Source organism: Lineus longissimus, chromosome 11 (assembly GCF_910592395.1).
Source record: "Lineus longissimus chromosome 11, tnLinLong1.2, whole genome shotgun sequence".
NCBI lineage: Eukaryota > Metazoa > Nemertea > Pilidiophora > Heteronemertea > Lineidae > Lineus > Lineus longissimus.
This window is the reverse complement of record NC_088318.1, coordinates 2836921-2861555: the sequence shown is the minus strand read 5'-3', so window position 1 is coordinate 2861555 and position 24635 is coordinate 2836921. Positions and strand designations below refer to the sequence as shown.

At 40.6% G+C, this 24635-nt stretch overlaps 3 protein-coding genes across 4 annotated transcripts in view; 2 read left to right on the top strand and 1 right to left on the bottom strand.

The window, feature by feature from the left end:
• The first annotated feature begins 426 nt into the window (after positions 1-426).
• On the top strand, positions 427-5751 carry LOC135495630 (uncharacterized). 2 transcript variants are annotated; one of them, XM_064784441.1, is made up of 2 exons: positions 427-1695; positions 3808-5751. In XM_064784441.1, the coding sequence occupies exons 1-2, from the start codon at positions 530-532 to the stop codon at positions 4025-4027; spliced, it is 1386 nt and encodes a 461-aa protein (XP_064640511.1). In that variant the 5' UTR covers positions 427-529; the 3' UTR covers positions 4028-5751. The 2 variants fall into 2 exon arrangements, with proteins under 2 accessions (XP_064640511.1, XP_064640512.1); XM_064784442.1 differs by having other exon boundaries at positions 427-1498; positions 3808-3949.
• A 2037-nt stretch (positions 5752-7788) lies between these two features.
• Positions 7789-24635, bottom strand: part of LOC135496064 (leucine-rich repeat and coiled-coil domain-containing protein 1-like) — a 106283-nt gene continuing 89436 nt past the window's right edge. Inside the window, exons 18-27 of the mRNA XM_064785176.1 lie at positions 15751-15822; positions 15435-15509; positions 14651-14750; positions 13855-13943; positions 12368-12442; positions 11513-11626; positions 10581-10675; positions 9704-9841; positions 9121-9256; positions 7789-8472 (exon numbers count right to left, since the gene is read on the bottom strand). Of these exons, the coding sequence (XP_064641246.1) occupies positions 8347-8472; positions 9121-9256; positions 9704-9841; positions 10581-10675; positions 11513-11626; positions 12368-12442; positions 13855-13943; positions 14651-14750; positions 15435-15509; positions 15751-15822 (1020 nt within the window). The 3' untranslated portion in view covers positions 7789-8346. The remainder of the gene's footprint in view (positions 8473-9120; positions 9257-9703; positions 9842-10580; positions 10676-11512; positions 11627-12367; positions 12443-13854; positions 13944-14650; positions 14751-15434; positions 15510-15750; positions 15823-24635) is intronic.
• LOC135496065 (FMRFamide receptor-like) overlaps positions 17207-24635 on the top strand; it is a 92121-nt gene continuing 84692 nt past the window's right edge. The window contains exon 1 of the mRNA XM_064785178.1: positions 17207-17652. The gene's annotated coding sequence lies outside the window, so the exon portion shown is untranslated. The remainder of the gene's footprint in view (positions 17653-24635) is intronic.

Sequence of the window (24635 nt, the reverse complement as noted above, 5' to 3'; positions counted from 1 at the left end):
TGAAATGAGCTGGCAGGAAGGACCTGGCCGATCTAAAGCTCGCTCACAACTAATCACAACCGACCATCACTTTCCGCGTGGCATCGTCAAAGTCGGGACGGTCCCTATACCAACTTACAGCATCCTCGTAACATTGCTAATTGCGCGGCCAAGGTTGTTGCGCGGCGGAACAGATGAGTGTGCCTAAAAAGTTAGCAAAAAAATAGACATTTACCCTTAAAACTAAAATATTTTATAGGTTTAATACTTTTAACACGTGTTTTTAGTTACATAATTAAATACATTTCAAATTATGATAAAAAAGCTTAATAGTATTGACGAACTTAGAAATCTGAAAGAATCAGCTGATTAAAACCAAATCGTCAGTAAATTAGACCTACCCAGATCCTGCTACTGAATAACGTATCTGTTTCTCACCGCCTGGATTTTCACATTTTGACATCAACCGCGTTGGCCTCTCTTTATTCAGTTGTTGACCCGTTTTCAAGGAATGAGTACATGATATAAGTAGTTTTCTGATGTTGTGAATATGTTAGGACACAAACTAATCGTTCAAAGCCAGCGCCTTGCGCGTATGGGCCTTGGAAATCGGTCCGTTTTGAAGGAGGGTTTCTGTGGTGTTGTGTCCCCTTTGTTGACCTCTGACCCCCAGAACCAAAACAAACAAGCACGTGTGTGGGCTGGAGGGATTCTTTCTGCAAACTTCAAGACGTCCAGCACCCCAGATGCACCTCTGGCAAATGTGAAGTTCATTGAGGAGGAAGAAGATCCTTATGATGGACTTGTCGAAGATTTAGTTGCTGGTGAACACGAGTTTGAACGCGATCGCAGCAGGGAACTTTCTCAGACGGTCGAATATTACCAAAATACATTGCCGAGTGATGACGTTGTTGACCAGTCTGTTCCCCTTTCCTTGAACATTCACCAAAATGTGCTGGCTGCGTCGGATAGCGTACCAAGTTCTGTTCACTCCACTGCCATGGAACAGGTTGAGAGCTATGATTGCAGAGGGTCTGTGAGCCTTCACAGTGTGATGCAAAGTATGGTCCCGGAGCCCTACCAGCCAACCAGCACTGCGCCGACCCATGTGAATATGCCAGGGGGAGGCCACCAAATGACACTGAAGTATCTTAATGACCGCGAACTGGACTTGCATCAGTCTCGACACCATTCAACTTCAGCTGCGTACAGAAAGCAAATAACAAGGAACCTCTCCACGTATCGTATTCTCAATGCATCCGTTGATATGCAGGGTGTCCAAGGTGACATTGAAAGCCTCGAAAAAGTATCGGGTGGGCCCTCCCCACAAGGTGTTCAGGGTGAGAACGATGCACGATTTGCACTTTGGATGAAGAACTGCGGTCAGTTTGGTGACTGTACTGAACAGCTAGACGCCGTAAGGAGTGGTCGCAAAACGCTTCAGCAGATCTTTGATGAACAAGATGAACAGATCAGATTGGCAGCGGAAAAACTTGAAATGTCACTGCCTGAACAATCTGTAAGTGCGGGCACGCCCCCTAGTGCTACTAGTATTAGTACCCGTAATTCTGAGAGTGGTGGTGAGAAACCTGAACAACCGCCAAGTCAACGTCAGCGTTTAAAAATGGCGATTCGCGATTATGGGTCCACAGTTATAGTCTTTCATGTGGGAATTTCTATTATGTCTCTTGCTGGATTTTATGCTTTAGTTCAAAGGTAATTTTTTTGTGCTGTCTCTAGTTGTTCTCAAAACAAATTTATCTCCAACTTTGCACTTGGCTGATCAGGAAAGACTCCAAGGTAAAGTTGATGCCAAGTTGGTGACTAAATTGTTTTGAATAACTGGGCAATGTCCTGTTGAGGTACTGGTGGCTTTTTAGTTTAGACCATCTAAAATCTTCTATCGACACGTAGACTTCTTCATTCTTGCATCCCCCACCTCTAGATAATCATTTCAATGGACCTTTTCGACAAAGACAAATCAGGGCCTGAACAAAACAAATGCGCACACTCCAAACCTGTCAGAAGACCAAAGCAAACTTCGGACAATGCCATAGGCTACTGTGACCCTTTGTTCGAGGTGAAACGCATGAGTGGTCAGCGCCGAAACTGTTACGAAAAGGTCCATCTGTCTAAAATCTTGATCTCGTCACTATCAGGTGGTTGTTTTCGAAATGTCGAGGCATGAATCTGACCTGCATGAGGTGGTGTCCTAAAGATACTCCAATCCAATTACATGGGTTTTCCACTGTCATCATACAAAGTTCAATTTGTAGTTGTACTGGGGCTTATGGTTATGATTAACAGGTTGGTTTAGTCTTGAACGTGTACATTTATTACATAACTTTTACTCGGAAACTCTCAGTGCATTTTTTGAGTTATATCAGTATGTAGTCACGAAGACAGCCGTTGTGCCCCTTGTGTAACAATACTACACAAAACAATCTATGAGAATCATTTTTAAAACTTGTCAAATTAACCTGGAAGGCTTTTCAATGTGATTAATTGGGAATATCAGGTGCCAATGACTTTGACCCAAATAGATTTTATAACACTGAAATAATGACAACTCATTCATGGCAGTCATGGTCTAGACATTTTATTGTTCAATTGCCTTCTGACCAACTGAGTGATGTCTTAGAAATATTCAAGATAACTCAGATTTTCAAATTGGATGGCATAGATTTTCCTTTTACGGATGTAAAAAGATCTAGCCTACGTGGATTTTTAGGATTGGTCCTGTTTTGTGATAAACTCATTGTGGTTGCAGCTGGCTCACTTTGGAAGAACTTAAGCCAGATTATCAGTCGTCATCAAATGTAGGGGCCTATCATGTGCTCAGAAAATGATCATAAAGAAAAAATTGACCTCAGATTGGTTGAATAACGCCTACTTACAAATCCATATTTAATCATACTTAACATGTAACCTGTTCAGCCCCAAACATGCAATGTTGTTATTGAAATGTTCAGTTGACCTCAGAATGTAAGGGCTATTGGCGAAGGCTAAGTGACGGATAACATTTTGGTAATGTTCACAAATCAGGTCTACCTGCATGTAACGTTTTGGGGGGGGGGGGATGAACTCGCACCCTCACAGCACTGACAGGTTAGGCCCCGTAGAAAAGTAAACCATTTCATGATGACATTTATGATTTATCAGTCCAGAAGTTTGGCATTTGTTTTTGAGGCCTCCAAAAATTTTGGGTGATTTTGATGCTCAACTCAAAACACAACATTGCTTGTGTTTACATAAATTTTTCAACGATTTCCCAGAAGGGTAAATTTACAAAATATTATTTTTCTTCTGATGCAATGTATATTCCGTGAAAATCAATAATATTGTTGAATTGGGCCTACAAAACAGCTGTCTTGCTGACGTCAGTGTCCATGTGATTAAGACATGGTTGATATATGGCTGAGGGCAAGGCATGTGGTTACAAAAGTTCATGGCTATTGATTATGTTATCATGTTTGCTTTGGCACTTCACAACATTACCCTTAAGAAGACCTTTGAGTGATGAAATTATAAATTGGGTCAGGTTTGTATTGGCTAGGCTGGCGAATTTATTTGTTTATAAAACTATAATGAGAATACATGTCAAATGCTACATATAAGGTAAGGTCAGTGCAATACCACGTGTGACACATAAACTCTATGCTGTGTAATTTGGTGAAGTCACAGAGCAGTGTACTGTTGAGCTGACGTATCGTCCGTGGTCTTACCGCCCAAGACCATGTGTGTTGGCCATCCAATATGGCGGTGTTATTGCACCTGCCTGCATGTATTTTAGTATCCTAATCCATCTTTTCCCTTGTATCATTTCAGCGGGATTGACGTGGTTGGAATCCTAGGAAAACTCGGCGTAGGACAAGCGTTCTTAGAATCAAAACTAGCTGCTGGAACTAGTACGTTTGTTGTTGCCTACGCTGTTCATAAAGTCTTTGCTCCAGTTCGGATTGGAATCACTCTAACTGCGACACCGTTTATCGTGAGATACCTTCGGCGAGTAGGGGTCCTAAAGGTGAAGAAAGCTGTTAGTAAATAGACACTGGCTGTGATATTGTATCCAAAAACATTAGCTGAAAAAAAACATTTTAAAAATAATGTCTAGGACCTTATGTCACAGTAATATTGAATACATCTTATACTTCTTGTTGAAAACATTGTAAATTTTTTCCAATTATTCCCATGGAGATATATTGTTACATGCTATTAGATAAATTGTGTTGTATTTTTGTTGCAGAGTCTGTTCTTGCTTTACAATGCAGTGCTGTGAAAATATGGGTTTTATTGCCTGAAAAATTTTTTATGCTTATGCTAGGTGATTAAAGTTGACCTCTGTGTTAAGGATACTGTCATGAACTTTGTGTTGTAAGAGAAAGCCAGTGAAACTGCATGAATGGAATTTTTACCCCACATGTAACCAGTAAGCCTAAAGTTTGCTTAGGTCATGTGCGGCAAGTGTACGTACAATCATATCTATGAATACAAAACCTACTTTGTTATGCTGAAACTATTGATCTATACAAACTGTATTAGTTGGCGTACTACCATATGCGTGGGCTGTTGAGGCCTTTACTCATTTCTTGGCCAGCTGTTGTAACAGACAGGTACAGTGTCAGCAGAACCTCCATTAGAGGACACCTCGGTTATCAGTATACCCTGTCCATTGGGGACAATGATTTTGGTCACAAATGGGCAACTTTTATACAATTTGACCTCTTTAATCTGGGACACCTTTGTTTTAAGGACAGTCCCTTACCAGAGAGGTTCTACTGTAGACAGTAGCCTATGATATGGAGCAAGTCCTCAGCTGTTTGAGGCAAACTATAAATGATCAGGGCACACGATCATGTTTTAAATAGCTTTATGACGTGCTAATTAAAAATCTTGAGCAGAATATATGAAAACTACAATGCTTTCATAAACAAAACATGTATTAAATTTGAATATATGGATTAGGGAGAATCAAAAACTGAAGATTTCTACTTCTAGTTAACTTGGAAAAGAGAGAAAAAGTGTAGCTTGGTAAACCGAAGCTGTTAAGACATTAACCCAGGTTGTGACATTGTCTTCAAGCTTAGACAAGGTGACATTTTCCCTGGTGGTGACATTGTCTTCAGCTGAGACAAGTGACATTTTCCCTGTTACACCAGCGTGTCTGCCAGCACAAAACCTGGTTGTGACATTGTCTTCAGCTGAGACAAGTGACATTTTCGCTGTTACACCAGCGTGTTTCTCGGCACAAACCCTGGTTGTGACATTGTCCTCAAACTGAGACCGAGTGACACTTTCCCTGTTACACCTAAATGCCTTGCAGGATAGTTTTCTGAAAGGGGGATTAGGTGAATCTCAGTTATGATATTGTATGCATGTATGCTATTCAATCTGTCTATAATGAGAGTGAATGAATGATAGTGTGGTTTGGCTAGTAAATTGGTAATTGGGATGGTAAAAGCTTAGGTATGATAGAAGTCGTTGCTGATGACTGCTGGTAAAAGCTTATGGATATAGGTAATTACTTATGACTGCTTTAAAGAGACTTAACAATGTTGCACAAAGTTCAGTTTCGTACACTGCTGGAAACCAAAATTGGATTCATTTTGAGACAAGTTATTGGCTCGGCAATTGTAGCGTGACCGCAAAGCCTGTGCAAGATATAGTTTTGCTGTTGTTGAACCGGCGTTGTGTGAACACGGCAATAGTAGGCCCTAATCTTGGTGTTGTAAAAGCAGTTTATTGCTTCAATAAAGTCGTCTTTAAATGAAACCCTTTTGTTTTCCTTGCTGCCTGCTTCGAGATGAAAACTCGATGGACCTTGCATCATGTGAACAGGAGAAAGAGAAAGCTTTGATTGGTTGTTGCTGCCGTCTGAAAAGGAGGGATCGTTTTAATAACCAGTAGAGAGGATGGCCTTTTGTAAGGTGCAGTTGTCTTGAATGTTCCAGTTGTGAAGAAACCTGGGTGCTCCCAACACACGAGGCAGTATCCAAGTAGATACTTGATATCCAACACTCCTGGACTAAATGGTGGGGCAGTTGCATGTCCCCGAGTGCTCTCGTATTTCCCTTTCTCTCTTGGCGCAATAAACCATCCTTGGGTAGGGACCCCATCCCTACTCTCTCCTTGCTCTCTCTTGTGCCCCATGCAGCATGCACACAAGTAACCAGAGACTGTGTCACATCCAAACTCAAAGACTTGTTCTAACTTGTTACAGACTCAATTCCAAGTAGAGAATTTGAGATCCAAGTAAGAAACTTTTGAGACCAAACATGCCAGGAACTGTACAAAGACCTATAGCTGTCTTAAAAGTTCTGGTTGTGAAGCTACTTGGGAACTGCACCTGGATGATACTTTGAAGCCATTTGGTATGTCCTCATTCTCTACAACGAGATATAACACTCCAGGAATGGCACAATGATCTGTGTAGCTACTTGGGGGCTGCTTCTACCGACAGCACAACTTCATGCGGTCCATGTGTGTTCTCTTTATGACCTCTGACATTTGACAAATGGTAAAATAGAAGCATATATGTTTCAGGTGTTCTGGTTGTGAAGCACTACCTGGGAGCTACCTCAGTGCTACTTGAAAGCACTTCAAATTGCTCTTGTTCTCTTCACGAGATGTGATACCTGAATATATGGATTAGGGAGGCTAATCAAACACTGAAGATTTCAACTTCTATCCAAAACTGTTAAGACACTAACCCAGGTTATGACATTGTCTTCTAGCTCAGAAAAGGTGACATTTTCCCTGTTACACCAACATGCCTGGCAGCACAAACCCTAGTGGTGACATTGTCTTCAGCTGAGACAAGTGACATTTTCCCTGTTACACCAACATGCCTGCCAGCACAAACCCTGGTTGTGACATTGTCCACAAACTGAGACCAAGTGACACTTTCCCTGTTACACCAAAGTGCCCAGCAGGATAGTTTTCTTAGAGGGGGATTAGCTGAATCTCAGTTAAGATGTTGTATGCCTGTATGCTATTCACTCTGTCTATAATGGGAGTGTTATCACTCCCAATTGATGACACCAGCATGCTCACAAGTAATCAGAGACAATGTCACATCCAGACTCAAAGACGACACGAACCAGAGACATGATGAAATGAGCATTCTTCTCACAAGCAACTTGGACAGTTCCACAACTCAAAGACATGTACTAGAGACATCACAACACACACCCTGGTGAACTCTGAACCAATGATTGGCCAGGTCAGGGCTAATCTCAACACAATTATAGTGTGCACCAGAGTCACCAGAACCAACTGATGACATAATTGACATTCCCACAAGTTATCGGGGACAATGTCACCCCCAGCATCCTTGATGACCTCAAGATATTGCAATACAAAATTGCTGTTTGAGCAATATTTATCCTAGATGACGGCCAAATCTGTGTTTAAAACCTACAGTGATCAGTTGATGCCCCAATTACAACACATACATAACTGATGAAACAGGTGGCCTAGAAAACTAGGCCTGACCCAGTCCTTCTTCACTGACGTCACATAATGACGTTGCCAATTGTTTTGCACTGCCATATTGGCCGACATTGGTTACGACATAAAGGAAATGCAATGGCAGGTGGCCGTCAAAACGTCTCGTGAAGAACCACTATACAACATTTGAAATTAGGTCAGGCACCTGGCCTGTTATGAGAACTGTTGCATGAAAAAGCAGCTGCCACTGACAGCCACACTCAAAACAAATCATTTGAGGAAAATATTTTCCATCTGTGGAGGTGAAGTTTAAAGGCCGTTAAGAATCAGCCATCACTGATTATATCAAACACTCTTTATTTTCCATAAAACCAAATAGTTACATGCAATTAAAATCATATAAAACAAGTCCTCGAGTCATTCAATGTATGGATAAATGCTCAACAAATCTAAAACTACAGGATAAGTGCATGAGAGTCCTTCCTCTCTTCATACACTATCGCTGAATGTATTGCGTAATTACATCAGTCCAGCTGATGCCACAGTAACAGACCTTAGTCATGGAATGTTCCCTAGTAAAAAACCTGAAATATGAGTCCACGCTTCCATGAAGTTCACAAACACACCTTAGGGGATGTTTACAAAGAATTCACACAGAACAAACAACTCATTTTCAAAAGTAGGATGCAAAGGCACTCACAGGTCACTTTATATAAACCTGGCCTCATACGTATCTGAATCCAATGTAAATCTGGCCTCGTACGTATCTGAATCTTATGTAAACCTGGCCTCGTACGTATCTGAATCTTATGTAGACCTGGCCTGATATGTGTCTATCGTTGTAACCAGTCCCTCGAGTCCTCCCACTGCTTCACTACTACAGTCCACAGCGTCAAACATTGCCTAAAATCATCTTGATCATATCATGCCCTCCTGCAGCTCACTGAACACCTTCCCCATTTTGCGTAGCCGGTTTTCCATGGCTCGTTTGTTTTCTTGATTCTCTTGCAGCAGTATCCTCATCTCGTCTTCAACTTCGACAATCTGTAGAAGAAGGAGAAAAGGTTCAATGTGTAAGATCTTGACTGCATCTAAAATTTGTGCTTGAACATTCTGAAGATAGATGTCTCTTGTGAATATTTTTGCAACACTTTCTGATGATATGGCTACATCTGCTAAACTGCCAAGGACTGCATGAATTCAGCAGCCTGTCAATGGCTGATATTTATAAAAGACTAGTAAATGCTTTTACTTTAAACTTCATGTACATTTACACTAGCCATCTCTGTAGAAAACTGTAGTAAAAGCATTTACTAGTCTTTATAAACATTAGCCATTGTCTGAAGACTGTCATATCGTACTCTATATGAAACTTAAGACTTTGACAAAGAAGTGTCTTGACTTTTTTATGCCTAGTCCATACGCTGCTCTTTTTGTTACACGACATTACAACAGGTGCACATGGTTACAATTTTTGGCACAGGCCAGGACATAACCTGATGGGTTGGCTGCAACTTTTGTTGCAGATATCTACAGGGTTGGACACCTGATGTGCAACAAAAATTGCAGCATGTGCGCTAAGCATTATGTTCCGAAAAGGTCAGCCAGGGACCAATTTCACTTTTTAGACATCATTTCACTAAGCAGGGCCCAACTGTGTGAAAGTGGTATCTTCGTTGATCAGACTCTTACCCTGTGTTGAAGTTCATCGACTTCCTGCTGTTTCTCTTGAAGCAGACGCGACACCTCCTCCCGGTGACTTTGCTCCTTGCCGTCCAGCTGCTTCCGAAACGCATCGTCCATACTCCTCAACTTCTCAATGGCAAGACTGCAAAGAGAGAAGACAAAATATCGAACAATTACCTCAAACACTCAGTGGGTCAGAAGGCCAGGGAATGGACCATTTCAATGAAAAATACTCCGGCTAATACTTCCTCAGCTTATTTTCAGAACATCCCCATCCTCAAGGCAAGCTGTTCTTGAATGGTTCATTTTCCCCGGCCAATTTCCGTCTTACAACAGGGAATTGAAGGGAATTCAGATATCTTGTGGATGGAACGCTGCTTGACCAGTTCAAGGACTTGATACCAACCTAGAGGTAATCGGTTTTCTCACCAGAACTGTGAGGGTAGAGCTAAAATGTTGGCCAAAATCGAGGTGGAACTTTGGTTCATCATAAATCGAGGCGTTTTAGAATATGCAACCAAGGGAACACAAGACAAATTCTACTATCTTTGACAGCCCCAATAAGAGTAATAACCACAGTCTTGCTTACGTTGCGGCATGAACAGCTTTCTCCTTTTCCTCGATCAGCCTTGCCTCCTTATTCTCCCAGATCTCCTTCATCTGGGTCACCTGCTCCTCGAGATTCGAGATCATGGCCGACTTCTCCTTCCATTTTTGGTTCACTGATCTGAAACATGATTCAAAGAACACACAATAAGAAAGTGGACTTTGATAAATCCCTTTTAGATGGCGCAGTGAGTCACATACCTTCTAAAGACGGTTGAACTTCGCAATGACAACAAAAAGCTGATGACGTAAGAGCCCTGAAATGACCGTCACTCACTGCGCCTCCTAGCAGATTTCATTCGCAATGACACCCTTCTTTGCACAGATTCAAGTTGATAGAATCGATAGATAGATTCAAGATGATAGAGTCGATAGGGTGGTGGCAAACCTTCCTGTTTCATGGTAAAGACTAGGAGATTGATCCCATCACTTATATATTTGACGTATAGCCCGTTACACACGAGGGACTTCTCACCAACTTAGTTGGAATTTTAATTCATAACAGGAATCCAGACCAGGTAACTGATACTTTGCCCGATTGGTTGGAGTTGCTGGCTGCACTACCGACTTGTTCTATTTCTCGACGACATCTTTTGTTTATATAAGGATTTTTTTGTTTATATAAGGAGTGTGGGGTAGAAATTTCCCCGTGTGATTCAGTCAACAACATAGTTGGGCCATATTTTGACGCTTTATCTTTATAGACTAAATATAGTGCAGGACCTAAATATTGCTGGGATTATGTCTTTCGTGTGAGTGGGTGAACGACTCTCAACTTCCAGTCACCTGTGCACCTGTTCTTAATTTTAAAACCAACTAAGTTGGTGAGAAATCCCTCGTGTGTAGCGGGCTTAACTGACCTGTTCCCCTCCCGCTCATCCTCCAACTCCTGATGCAGGTCGGCCAATTGGTGCTTCAGCTCCTCTTTCCTCTCCGTCAGATGATCAATCTTCTCCTGAAAAACAATAAGCTCGTTTTTGACAATGATCCAATTTGCCTTCTGCAGCAGAGTGCATGGTTGCCCTTTGCTGAGTTTTGGAGTCAAACTTGATTTTGACATCTCACCCAACATGATCCAATGAGCTAACATGGATTCTAACAACTAGGACCTATCTACTAGATGTGTGCAGTCAGTGACTGAGTTCACATAGAAGAGTCACTTTGTCATGACTAATGAGTCACGTGTCATATCCAATTAACTAACATGGATTCTAACAACTAGGCCCTATCTAGTAGATGTGTGCAGTCTGTGACTGAGTTCACATAGAAGAGTCACTTTGTCATGACTAATGAGTCATGTGTCATGAGTCAAGTGTCATGAGTCACGTGTCACGAGTCACGCATAAACTGATGAAAGAATTGTTCATTTCCAAAGTTCTGGGTTTACATAAGAATCCATATGTCGCTTCGAAATTTCATTTGTTAATGCATGAATCGTGATCCATGAAACATAACTTCTACGCAACTCGGCCTGAGAACACCAATCGCATTGTCAACATTTTGCATATAAGTTTCATGGTGTTTGTGTAATTCCTTTTAAAGTGCAGAGCTTACAACAGGTTCAATTTTATTTTGATGAAGTATTAAGGTCAATTACCTTGGAAATTGATTATAATTTCATCATTAAAACAAATTTACTACTTATAAGACTAAGTTATAAAACGTTATGAAACACAGCATCACCTATCTCCTGCTGCCATCATGTGACAAATGAACAAACTACATAGTTCTCTCCAACAATCTTGATGAAATGATGCAAGAGCCCTGCCCAAGGCCTCAATCGTTGCATTACCTGTGCATCCTGGAAAGCGGCCTGTTCCTCAGCCAGCTGCTCTTCCAAGCTCTTCTGTGACTTCAACACGTCTTCTCTTGCGGTCTTGATCTCATTATCACGGTCGACAACGGCCTGAAATATACCAGGAACATTTACGGCAAATATCTCGAAAACACTTCTATTGTAGTAGTCGACTTGTCACGGATTCCATGATCATTTACTGCAAATATCTCAAAAACACTTCTATTGTAGTAGTCGACTTGTCATGGATTCCATGATCATTTACTGCAAATATCTCGAAAACACTTCTATTGTAGTAGTCGACTTGTCATGGATTCCATGATCATTTACTGCAAATATCTCGAAAACACTTCTATTGTAGTAGTCGACTTGTCATGGATTCCATGATCATTTACTGCAAATATCTCGAAAACACTTCTATTGTAGTAGTCCACTTGTCATGGATTCATCCTACATCCAGCTACTGCTGCTCTCTGATGAAAATTTCATAAACCATTCTTCACTCTTCGTGAACTTGGCCAGGCCAGTGGTTAGAACTTGGCCAGGCCAGTTGTTAAGTCCAGCATTTATTCAGTGCTTTGTGAGTCAACCCTGTTAAAAGCGCTTCAGATGTTCCAGAGGGCTCTGAAGAGCTTCTTACAAAACAGCGCTTTCTGAATTAACTCTGCTGAATTAACTCTTAACTTTCGGCATCCCAGAATGCGCCAGGGGAAGGCCAGGAAGCAGCTACTAAGAAACTATTTCACTTAATCATCAAACTCTTGACGTGGAAAGAACTAAGTGGTTTGGGACGAACTGGAAAGCCACAGCCTTCGGTCAGAAGTCCTGGGCCCTTCCCAAACTGTGTCATACCTCTTTCAGTTTCTTGATTGTCTCTGTTTGATCTTCTATCATCTTAGATTTGATGCGGACAGAGTCTGTCTCCCGCTGAAATAGACCAGATGAATACATGAGTAAAGGCCTCACTCCCACCAGCAGCTGTCATCATCAAAAGAGGCTCCCAGACTTGCACGGTTACAATTCTTCTTCAGTGTTTGCTCTACACTTGGAGGTGTTTATTCTCTGGGGAATATTCCTCCTCCAAGGCGGGATGAGTGTTTTTATGCCCCATTTGGGTTAGGGGCTGACTGGGTTTATTGGCCTAGCGACACCATCTTTGGTCAGATTCCATTGTAAGCAGGTCATCTTTTTCACTTTTTGGGTTGTTTGCATGCCCTGGCAAAGACGCCAGGGACAACGCTCCCTGGGTATGCATCTCATTCAATGGATGCAGCATTTTAGGGTCGAGTGTCTCGATCAAGGACGAAAAGACATCGAAACAGCAGTGATCCTGCTGAGAGTCAAACCCACAACCTCCTGATTATGGGCCTGTCACAATATAATGATTTGGATACAAAATGGGCTTTGCTTTTGAAGTGCCGATTGATCAAGGTTCCTCATGAGAACCTCCTTTGTCCAGACAACCTCTTTGAAGGCAAACAGCTCACAAAAGTACCTTTACGGTAGTCCGTGACCAGGGCCCGATCATGACCAATTTATCCGTTAACGGTATCAGATCAGCCTGGCTGAAATGATTATTTGATATCGGCAACATTGATTTCCTGTTACTGTATCAAAGGAAGATTAGTCTCCGTCCGTCAGATACAAATTGCACAAACGAACCTACTCCAACATCATTGGATTGAGTTAACCCTTTTGCTGGCAACCTCTCTAACTCAAATTGCCATTTTTAACCACTCTGACCACAAGATGTCTTTTGGGTAAAACGCTATCTTTCACCTTTCAAGTTCAATGTTCAATGGATCGATGATAGAGGACACTTCTACAACCCATTATAATCTTTCACGTCAATTACTTCCTATCCCTACACTTTGCTTCAGCATAATTAATTGGAGTAGGAAATTGGCACGAAAAAAGTTTTCCTCCATTCTCTCACTCTGCTAATCGCTTATGACCTCGATTTATCAACATGTAATCAACCGCTGCTGGCCTTAATGGATGATGTCTTTATCAAAGTGCCAATGAGGGGAACCAATTCTCCTAGCAAGCCAATAAATGTAAGTTCTGTCTTATCGCCAAAACCGGGCAGCCTTGAAAAAATCACAGGGAAATTTCCGTGCTTATTTTAATTTTACTGCTTTTTTCAACAAATATTTAAAAAATGCAAATGCAGCAAAAATGAAAACCTAATTAAAGTAATGTAATGTACAGGTTTGTCTAAATACCTGCCAAGTTCCAATTCACAAAACCGCGAACTATACAAGCTGTGAATATTTCCCGTTCTACAGAACTTGTTTCTGGCATAACCAGATTCTTTTCCAGCGCAATAGTTTCCTCACCTCTAATTGTTTCTTTAGATAATTGACTTCGTGCTGTTGGCCTTCTATCTTCGACTCCAGGCGACCTCTATCAGAAGCTAGAGATGCACCTATCAAAATTGAATCAAATTTGATTACTCCAGAACAAGTTGCCCAGGATTGTGCTTGATTTGATTGGGGTTAAAACTGTAATATGATTGGGGTTAAAACTGTAATATGATTGGGGTTAAAACTGCAATATGATTGGGGTTAAAACTGTAATATGACTGGGGTTAAAACTGTAATATGACTGGGGTTAAAACTGTAATATGATTGGGGTTAAAACTGTAATATGATTGGGGTTAAAACTGCAATATGATTGGGGTTAAAACTGTAATATGATTGGGGTTAAAACTGTAATAAGATTGGGGTTAAAACTGTAATATGATTGGGGTTAAAACTGTAATATGATTGGGGTTAAAACTGCAATATGATTGGGCTTAAAACTGCAATATGATTGGGCTTAAAACTGCAATATGATTGGGGTTAAAACTGTAATATATTAAATGAAGACTTAATTTTATCATTCCTGGTACTAGCAGAGGCTATCAACCTAGGCCAAGCAGTCCCGCAAACAACAGGATAAAGGAGGTTGCACATTGGACACACCTCCTCCTTACATAAGAAAATTATCTTAAATTAGTCATGAATTTTGAAAAATTTACATAAAGAACTCGCCCCCTTCCTACAATTCCTTCTCTTCCTCATAATAAAGCAGCTTGTCAACCTCCATGCAAGAGACGCGATGAAAACAGAAAAGAAAGAAAGCATCTGCTACCTTGTTGTGCTAGCTCCTGTCCCCAGAGCTTGCGTTCACTCCTTAGGCCCTCGATCACAGATTCCTGCGCCTCCGCTTGAGACTGCAGTCGGTTCTTTTCCTGAAAAGTCACAACAGTTGATAAAAGAAGACACTCACTACAATGGAACCTCCCTTAGCGGACACCTCTCTATTAAGGACACTAGTTTTGGTCCCAAATTGGTTGTTTCCATTCAATTTGACCTCTCTAATCAGGACACCTCTCTATTAAGGATAGCACTTGTCAATCCCGTGGATGTCCTCAATAGAGAGGTTCAACAGGGTGCTAATATGCCATGTTCTTTCTTGTTTCAAACCCCAGTTTTTAACTTTAAGCCCAAGTTTATTAAATTTCAGGTTCTAAATGTCTCAGACCTCAGATTTAAACTCAACTTGACATTTTTCTGCAGGCCAACTCTAATGATCTAAGCATGAATCTTTGAAGCTACAAAGCATTACTTCACGCCATATGACATAAGGGGTTACACCATCACGACTGTTACACCATTACAATTCATCACGGGTGACACCATGACTGATTGTTACGCCATCACGCCCCATCAAGGGTTAACTGATCTCCTCATTTCCCCGAGGAAATGAGATCAAGCGGCAAAAGTAACCGGGGACCTCGGTAATTGAAGACGGCGTGAAAAATCAAAGTAGTATAGAAAAGGCATTAACTGAGTTGGATAATGCACTGATGTGCCACCTGGTGGAAACGGGCGGAACCCCGTTTTATGTCGTCATATTTCACGAGTCTGCATACCTGTTTCAATAGTTCCATTTGCACCATCCGTTTGCGCGCTTCCTCCAGATGGGCCTCCAGTGTCTCAATCCTCTCCTGAAAGTGGCAGAGAGAGAAATTGGAACCAGGGTGTCAACTTTTTCTAAACTCGACCCGAAAACAAGTGTTTTTCTTCAGCTTGCTGTGCTGTCACTGAAGTCGGGGGTTGGTGGCCAACCTCTCCCAGGACAGGCCAGCTCAGCAAGTTGGAAGGCCCGACTGATTCTCCCCAAGCCTGGGAATTGATTCTCCAGAGTGCCTATGCTGTTCATATCTGCTTTAAATTTACTGTACCAACCTTTTGATCCATAATCTGGTCATGTTTTGTCCTCGACAATTCGGACAACCGACCCTTCTGCTCTTTCACCAACTAGAAAGATAAAACGTGAAATCGTAATAATAATTCTATGTTATGGACAGTGTGGCTATTCAAATCAATAAACCGGTTAAGGGCCAGTGGAAGTCGACCTCAGACTTGCCAGAATTCTCTGTTGACTGGTGAAATTACGTAGGGAAAGAATTTGTCCAGGAGTAAAGTGCATTCAACCTTACTGTACCTCATTTCCACCAGCCCGCTAAGGATTCCGGTCTATTGTCAATTCTTCTCAAATCTAGCAGCCCGTAACCCGTATCGTTAATTAATTTGAATCAACCTACTTGGCGAGTTCCCTCGGGCAAAGTCACTTTGAAGTAAGAAGTTAATGAAGTAGACACTGCATCCAAGCAGAAACAATCTGGTCCAAACTAAACTTTGATTATTCCGGTCAATCTTGCCTCCGTGGCATTAAGGTTGATTTAAGTAACCAAGTCGGTTCTACTTACCTCGGGCTTAGATTGCTTTTATGGCCATTGCGCTACCTGAGGCCCATGCCAACCATCACCTGGGAAAATCAATTTCCAACTTGCCGGGAATCATGCGTTTTCAAGAAAGGCTTTCCAGCTTACAGAGTAGTTTTCCTGGGAGAAACCCCTGGGAAACGTGCGCATCACAGTTCCAAAATGACCCGAAAATGTTCCTATTCAGGAGACAATTCAAGATTGACCGGAATAATCAAAGTTTAGTTTGGACTGTTGACAAGTGGGGGGTGCTCTTAATATCTCGGATGAAGCTGTAATTTGCCCAAAGGTTTGGCTGCCGCTTTGGGTTAGGCCTACATTTTCGCCTCACCATTGTGGTGTTTGGTTGGACAGCTGGTGTTTGGTGAAACAACCAATGCCTCCAGTTTGGTATCAATTCCTTAAACACGTTGGAAGAACCTCAGCTTGAGAGCTTGGGTTACCGTTGCTAAGTTGCAGGCAGAGATCACTAACAGGGGTGTTTAGAGCTTTTGTTCAATATTGAAGAAACTGACTGACAGCACCTCTGAGAACTGCGACCTTCTAGTGGAAAAATAGCTAAGTGTTCCAACGATACATGAAACAACCTCGCATATGACAGCTAGGAATGACTATTACCAAGTTGTTGATACCATCAATAAGACAAGTGTTCACTGCTTTTGTTCAATATTGAAGAAATTGACTGACAGCATCTTTGAGAACACCGACCTTCTGTGGGAAAGGACAAGTGTTACCAATGACAAGCTAACTAATCTCGCATATGAGAGCTAGGAATGACTGTTGGCCAAGTCGTTTATACAGATCAATAAGACAAGTGTTCACTGTTTTTGTTCCAACTGACATCTCATCTGAGAACAGGGAACTACTAGCGGGGAAGGTGTAAACTGTTACCAATAATAAACTAACCGACCTCGCATCTGACAGCTAGGAATAACCATTACCAAGTGGTTGATACAGATCGATACCAAGTGTTCACTGCTTTTGTTTGATGTTGAAGAAATTGACTGACAGCGTGTCTAAGAACGGGGAACTTCTAGTGGGAAAGGAGCGCAATGATTGAACAATCGACCGTAAATCTTAGAGCCGAGGTCAGCCAAGCAGCGGACAAAGATTAATGATAGCTACACTACTTTTGATCACTGACGGAGTTAACCGACTGCGGGTCTATCTGAGAACGGATAACATCTACTAAGAAAGGAACACAGTCTTACCGATAATACGCTGCATGCGACAACTGCTACCCAGATACCGATCAATCAGAGGAACTTTTACTACTTTACTTGGTGTATCCCGGTTCGTAACGGAGACAGGAACGTTCTCTGACTATCGTCAGGATTAACAATACAAGTTGGGTGAAATAAAGGTAGGAAGACTTGTTTATATCGATCAGTAGATGGACATTCATTCTAAAATACCTTGGTATCTCCATCATTATTTCAAGTGAAATCCATCAGCCTCTTTCTAAATGCAGAGGGTCTTGCTAACAACCAATTCAATTCAATTCAGTATTTGATTCTGACTGCAATTGGTTTGTACATTAGTTGGTCAATCATTACTATTAGCATTACCATTGTAATGGAAAAGGTTTTCAGGCAGATTCAATGCTTGATTCTGACTGCAATTGGTTGGAACATTAGTTGGTCAATCATTACTATTAGCATTACCATCGTAATGGAAAAGGTTTTCAGGCAGATTCAATGCTTGATTCTGACTGCAATTGGTTGGTACAGTAGTTAGTCAATCATTACTATTAGCATTACCATTGTAATGGAAAAGGTTTTCAGGCAGATTCAATGCTTGATTCTGACTGCAATTGGTTGGTACTTTTGTAGACCAAACGGAAAGTTGGAAAGTCTGCCTTGAATAAACAAGGTTTAAAGATAACATTCTCGGTTAGTTGGGGAACTGATTCTCCAGGGAGACCATACTGCACAACCTTGCACCGTGATAGGAAAAGCTCCCTGGCGGTTTGGGAGGTCTTAAATGATGTATCGCAGCCTCTACGACAGTCAACTGAGTACGAGTAGATATCCCCTGTGGGTGGTGACGATCTGTCATGGTGGTCATCAGATTGAAACTAATGACATTTCAGTTGGCGAGGCTTTGGCTAAGATCCTGATTAATTGGTCTGTGTAGATTTGCACAGCTTACAAGGTGTCTGACCCTGCGACTGGCCTCAGCATATACAGTGGAACCTCCCTTAGCGGACACCTCTCTAATAAGGACAACCTCTCTATTAAGGACACCTGTCTTGGTCCCAAATTGATTATTTCCATTCAATTTGACCTCTCTAATCAGGACACCTCTCTATTAAGGACAGCACTTGTCAGTTCCATGGGTGTCCTTAATAGAGAGGTTCTACTGTAGTTTTTATATTATTCAATGGAATCGAAAACTGGTGAAACTAGCCAGAAACTGTTCTCCCCATATCCACTTCAAATGACATGCATTACATTACCCGAGGTGAGCACATGGTCCCTGGACCATTTCATTCATATTGTCAAAATAATTTCAACAGACTGACTAACATTGATGAGAGGTGTCCTGATTACAGAGGTCAAATTGAATGGAAATGGCCGATAGATCAGATTAGTTTCCTCTTAACGATTACCCCAGTGGTGCAAATTACAGGCAACGTTTCTAATTGCTGATTTGAAATTCGTTCACATCTCAGCATTTAATTGGCTTACATTACCTACTTGCCTTGCTGTCAATAATCGTTTTGGAACCTGCTGGTAATAGACCCAAGTGACTGAATTTGAGGCAATTTTCATTGTCATGGAGTCAGTAAAATCATCAGGTGGTCACATATCGGATGCTTCAGTGTAACCTCCTGACAATCAATCATGATCAATTTGAGATGTGCCACAATAGGCTACCAGTGACGTGACGTGCTAATTCTACAAGGAAGCTTGATTTAAGTCATGCTGTTTATATCAAGGATGTGACAGGACACGTGTTAGTCTTGTATGCATGTCACTGCAGGGGCTGGACCAGAGTCTGAGAAAGACACATTTTTTACAACACTATACCAAAATTCATGGTCATACCAAAATTCATGGTCCATTTAAAAAGATGTTCTCAAATATTACATGGCCGTAGATAGAGGGAGGCATTGGGGACCACCCCCTGCATGAAGCTGATTACTTTTCCATTGGCAAAATCGTGTTCAATTAGACAATTTCGTCTTCAATTGGATACCACGATTGTTGTCGAATCTTGAAAAATTACATTCGCTTCAAATAAGCTGCACAGATTCCTGAACCTACCAAGGGACTGCCCAATTAAGAACAGTATGGATCAGCCAACCTTGTTATCCCTCTCAAGGGACGAGGTTGATTTGATCAGCGATGCAATCTGCTGCCGAGTTGATTTAATCTAATTTGACCGTACAAGGTGCTGAATACAAATCTAATAGAAGTTTAATAGAAAATCAATTCTGACTAATCATCCGTGACTTACCTGTCACGCACGCGACAAAAGCGATTATGAATTAGCCGTCTTGAAAAGAAGCGGTAATAAATAAAAAATCGAGCAGTCCACTCAGATTATGGTTATGACAAGTGTTTGGATAGAGCAGGTTTTAAACCTATTTGCCCTTAAACATGTTAAAGGTTTACTCCGTTCGTTGAAAATTTTCGAAACTTGAATTCGAAAATTTCAAATGCAAATGTAGTGAAAACGACTTGTTGTGCATGAGTAAAGTCGCATATGAAAACGGACATTTAGATTGAAGTGGCCCGCAATAGGGTGCATCTCAGAAACTCCTGGATGACTTGATGATGCATCAATTTTTTTATACCGACTGAGGCAACAGAAGGGCATTATATTGCGCCTACAAAATTCACTTTAACTGCTTAGACTAGAGACAGTGCAAGGGCATTATATTGCGCCTATAAAATTCACTTTAACTGCTTAGACTAGAGACAGTGCAAGGGCATTATATTGCGCCTACAAAATTCACTTTAACTGCTTAGACCAGAGACAGTGCAAGGGCATTATATTGCGCCTACAAAATTCACTTTAACTGCTTAGACTAGAGACAGTGCAAGGGCATTATATTGCGCCTACAAAATTCACTTTAACTGCTTAGACTAGAGACAGTGAGTTTTTTTCTTCTTCAAATCTGTTCATAAATTTTAATATTTCTATTTAGATCATGTAGCATGCGATAGACTTAATTAGCTGACTTGGCCAATTACCCAATTTCCTCAAAGCTGGCGTGGAGGAAAGTACTTCCATTAATCTTCCATTAAAATTGTCAGTTAATGTCAGGAAGGAAACATAACTTTGAAGAAATTTAATTGCAAAAGTGCTTCTAGATATCCTGATATATTTGCAGGGAGAACAGTTCACTAAGTTCAGCCATTAAACGACAAAAATAGAAAAATATATTTTCATGATGTTTTTTCTTCAATTTTAAATGCAGTGGTCAATGTAGATCCTATACCCCATCCAGATTATTGAGGGGAGTACAGGGTTTACATTGCCTGCAGCATAAGTTGAGGGAATGGGTAGGTTTCTTAATGATACTCTATGTTTATAATTTTTTTCCGGAGTTTTATTTCCCAGATTTTCTGAAAACTTAATTCTGTGAATACAAAAATTGCAGAAAAATATTTTCTGAATGGAAAACCGAAGAAAAAGTTTGGACACTTTGAAAATATGGTCATCAGACAATGGGGAAGTAAGTAGATAAGATCTGTTTAAGTAATTGATACATCCCCTGGCACCATTAGGGATTGAACAGCAGACTATAGTCACTTTAAATGCCAATTTCCGTCTGCACCGCTAAAAACACATACACATCTGGATGAGATTGAGTTACTGTCGTAAAGTTCATTTTTATCAGACAAAATCGCTCGCAACTCAATTTTCCATTTTTATAATGGGCTGTTGAGACAATAAATATCCTCCCCCCTTCATTTATCCGTACATTCTCAGCAATCAAATTGCACTTTTTGTTAAAACTCCCCAGCCTTTACGCTTAGTTTATTGAACAAGTTAAAATTACTATTTCATTGAAGTGCTTTTGCGTGTACTTTAACGACGTTTTGGAAAGTTTGTGTTAATAAACTCAAGATAACCAGCTTAGTTCAGTCAGGGAAATGCGATTGTCAATTTAAGTTTACAAAAGCTAGGCAAAATAAACGAAAAACAAAAAGATCATTGGAGAAAATTTCTAAACTTTTTCTTGCAACTGTTTATTGACATTTGCCAACCTTGCCATGTTGAGTGTTTAACAAACAAAAGATTTTTATCACCGCGACTTACAATAGTCTCCCACATAGGCTGTTGTTGCTGGTGCCAGTAACAAGAAGTGCTCTTCGCGCCACCTGTGACAGATATTAAACACAGCAATAACCACTTTTACCTCCAGCTGAGCAATCAGTTTATTGCAGCGATTATTGTCGCAAGTGGTAGCTATAAAATGTCTTGTTTCATTGGCTTTTCGAAGTCCTGCCATCTGATTGCGTGTTGAGACAAGCAGACAAGGCAGGTGCGATTCTCCAAGAAAGATAAGAACTTTATGGACCTGGCAGAAAGCAATGAAAAGACAAATAATGATATTGCTTCTCGGGCCTAATCATAACATGTTTGTGACAACATCGTGTTAACGACAGACGACCATATCCTGACCACATGCCTACACCAAGGTAACTTGAGGGAGGAATTTCCCCTCAAAGTGTCATGTGCATTGAATAATCTTGCAAAGGATGTTCAGCCTAAACCTCCGAAACCGCGGCCGATTCTATTTCAACGATCGTCGAGAAATATTCTGGTATCCACCCAAAAATGACGAGAAGCCAAGTTGTGCCACACGCATTTAATGATCCTTCAAAGGATGTTCTGATATGAGCCTTCAGGATTACTCTGGCGGATTCTTTTCAGGAAGAACACCCATTTGGAAATATTCTCGCATCCATCCAGTGTGAAAGGCATGATGGCCTTAGCGCGGCACAACAATGCTAGGATATCCGTTAGCTATTCCTAGCCATCTGAATTCCCATCATTTTGCTGTAAGAGGATACCGAACAATGGTTTGTTATGGAAGAAATCTTACCAGTATATCTTCAGGCAATGATATCCACAATATGATATCTTTCTATTGTACGCCTTTTCTTGGCCAACATTTATTCATTTTTACCCACAGAGGCAAAAATAAGCCCTTTTCCACCCAGTGAATTTCTTACCAAAGCGGAATTTATTTTTCTGGATGTTCCAAAAAAAAAGACAAATATATCCGTCTTCTTTGTCATTCAATGAATACAATTTTTACAATGGTGTTTCCTTGTGCACCAACTTTTTCGTACCAACTGCACCAACATTGAAGTACCAACTACACCAACATTGAAGTACCAACTACACCAACTTTGAAGTAACAACTGCACCAACATTGAAGTACCAACTGCACCAACATTGAAGTACCAACTACACCAACTTTGAAGTAACAACTGCACCAACTTTTTAGTACCAACTGCACCAACATTGAAGTAACAACTGCACCAACTTTGAGGTACCAACTGCACCAACATTGAAGTAACAACTGCACCAACTTTGAGGTACCAACTGCACCAACATTGAAGTACCAACTACACCAACTTTGAAGTAACAACTGCACCAACTTTGAGGTACCAACTGCACCAACATTGAAGTAACAACTGCACCATGTACCAACTTTGAGGTACCAACAGCACCAACTTCAAAGATCTACTGTGAAGAAGGCAGAAGCCAAACTTGTATAGTTATCGATCATAAGGCTCATTTGTAAATTTCATATTCAGTAGAGCAATAAGCACATTAGAATTGCTGCTCTACCTTCTCACAGACACATCCCAATGAGGTTAACACCACAATAATTCTGTCCCCGGGAAATTTAACCTTGTTGATATTTGTTCAGCATAGCAATGAGATTTTAATTGCCATCAATAATTTACCCAACTGAGCCACCACAACCTGTTGGTTCGATGCTCTCTAATCAAATTAACAACAATGTTCCATTAGCGTAAGGTGCTGGGTGAAATTGGTTTGCTGTTCAGCGGTTACACGGGGTTAATCTGACGATGTTTCTCAGATATCTCGTTAGATAGATGTTTGATTAGATGTCTATCTATTAGATATCTATCAAATATCTATCATAGTTTGAATCTATTGTAAAAGCTGGGTATGATCCAAGTTGTCCAAGAAGTAATATACAGTAAACACTAAATTTAGTTTTATTTTCACCGACTTCACAAATCACTATGATTTGCAAAAATAAAAAATTGAAGGTTTATGATTTACCCAAAATTCCAGGTTTTTTAAAGAAATTTTTGTGAATTGCAAAAGTAAATTGGCAAGAATATTTTGTGATTTACAGTATGGCAGTAGTTGCGTTGACATCTTTTTTGTTTAACATCTTATATGAAGCTACTGGGTGGTTACTCTCAACGATAGAGAAATCACGATAACTTCAGTATAACCAGTATTGGACCACACAAGCTTAGCCTATGTTTGTTCGAAGTTCGATACAATTCAGTGGGTATCCGATTTGCCAGCTGGACGCTTAGCTACCGGTCCAGGCAAGCCTTGATCATCCTATTGATAGATGTCAAATTGCTCAGACATATTTACCGATAAATATTTGCACGAATTATATCGAGCTGAAGCGTGCTCATTTCAACAACTGAAGTAGATTTAAAGTTGAAGGCCAATTAATTCGCTCAATAATTTACCTCAAAATGGTCTAACCTAAATGGAATGGGATTCATCTCCACTACTTTTCTCTAATAGATGTATCTGTCGACCATATTAAGTTGATGCACTCTAGATATAGAGCTGACATGACTGAGTTAAAGCCATACACTCTGTACGCCCAAAATTTTAAATTGAATTTGAGACTTTTAATCAAAAGTTAAAATACAAATTGAACACAAATGCACATGGAAATCATATAGATTTAATCTATAGGTCATTTTTCATCACGTTGACATATCCGTATCTGTACAGCGGCAATGTTTATTTCAATTTACTTGTGCCACAGACAAAAACAATGTACACAAACGTCATAGGCCTTTAAACTCTCTTTTCAGAAATATTCTGACAGTATGAAATAATTTACCAAAGGTTTTAGTTCAATTTCACAACGGATATAATTTGCCAAGATAATATTTTCTACTTTGCCACAAAACGTCTCGTCTAGACTATGATGAAGTTTCAGGCGTGAACCCTTATAGTATAGGTGAAGTTCAATTGGCAATCCAATTGGCGTTTTGTGTCATGACCAGCTGCATGGAAAACGCAATTTGGCACCTACTGGTCCGCTTGTTGGTTCATTCAATCAATCATTTTCAATAAACGGCTGAC

Excerpts from the sequence above, each read along its gene's own strand:
- LOC135495630 (XM_064784441.1), top strand. The coding sequence starts at position 530 with ATGTTAGGACACAAACTAATCGTTCAAAGCCAGCGCCTTGCGCGTATG. Across the intron at positions 1,696-3,807 it reads TTTTATGCTTTAGTTCAAAG|CGGGATTGACGTGGTTGGAA; the intron begins GTAATTTTTTTG and ends GTATCATTTCAG.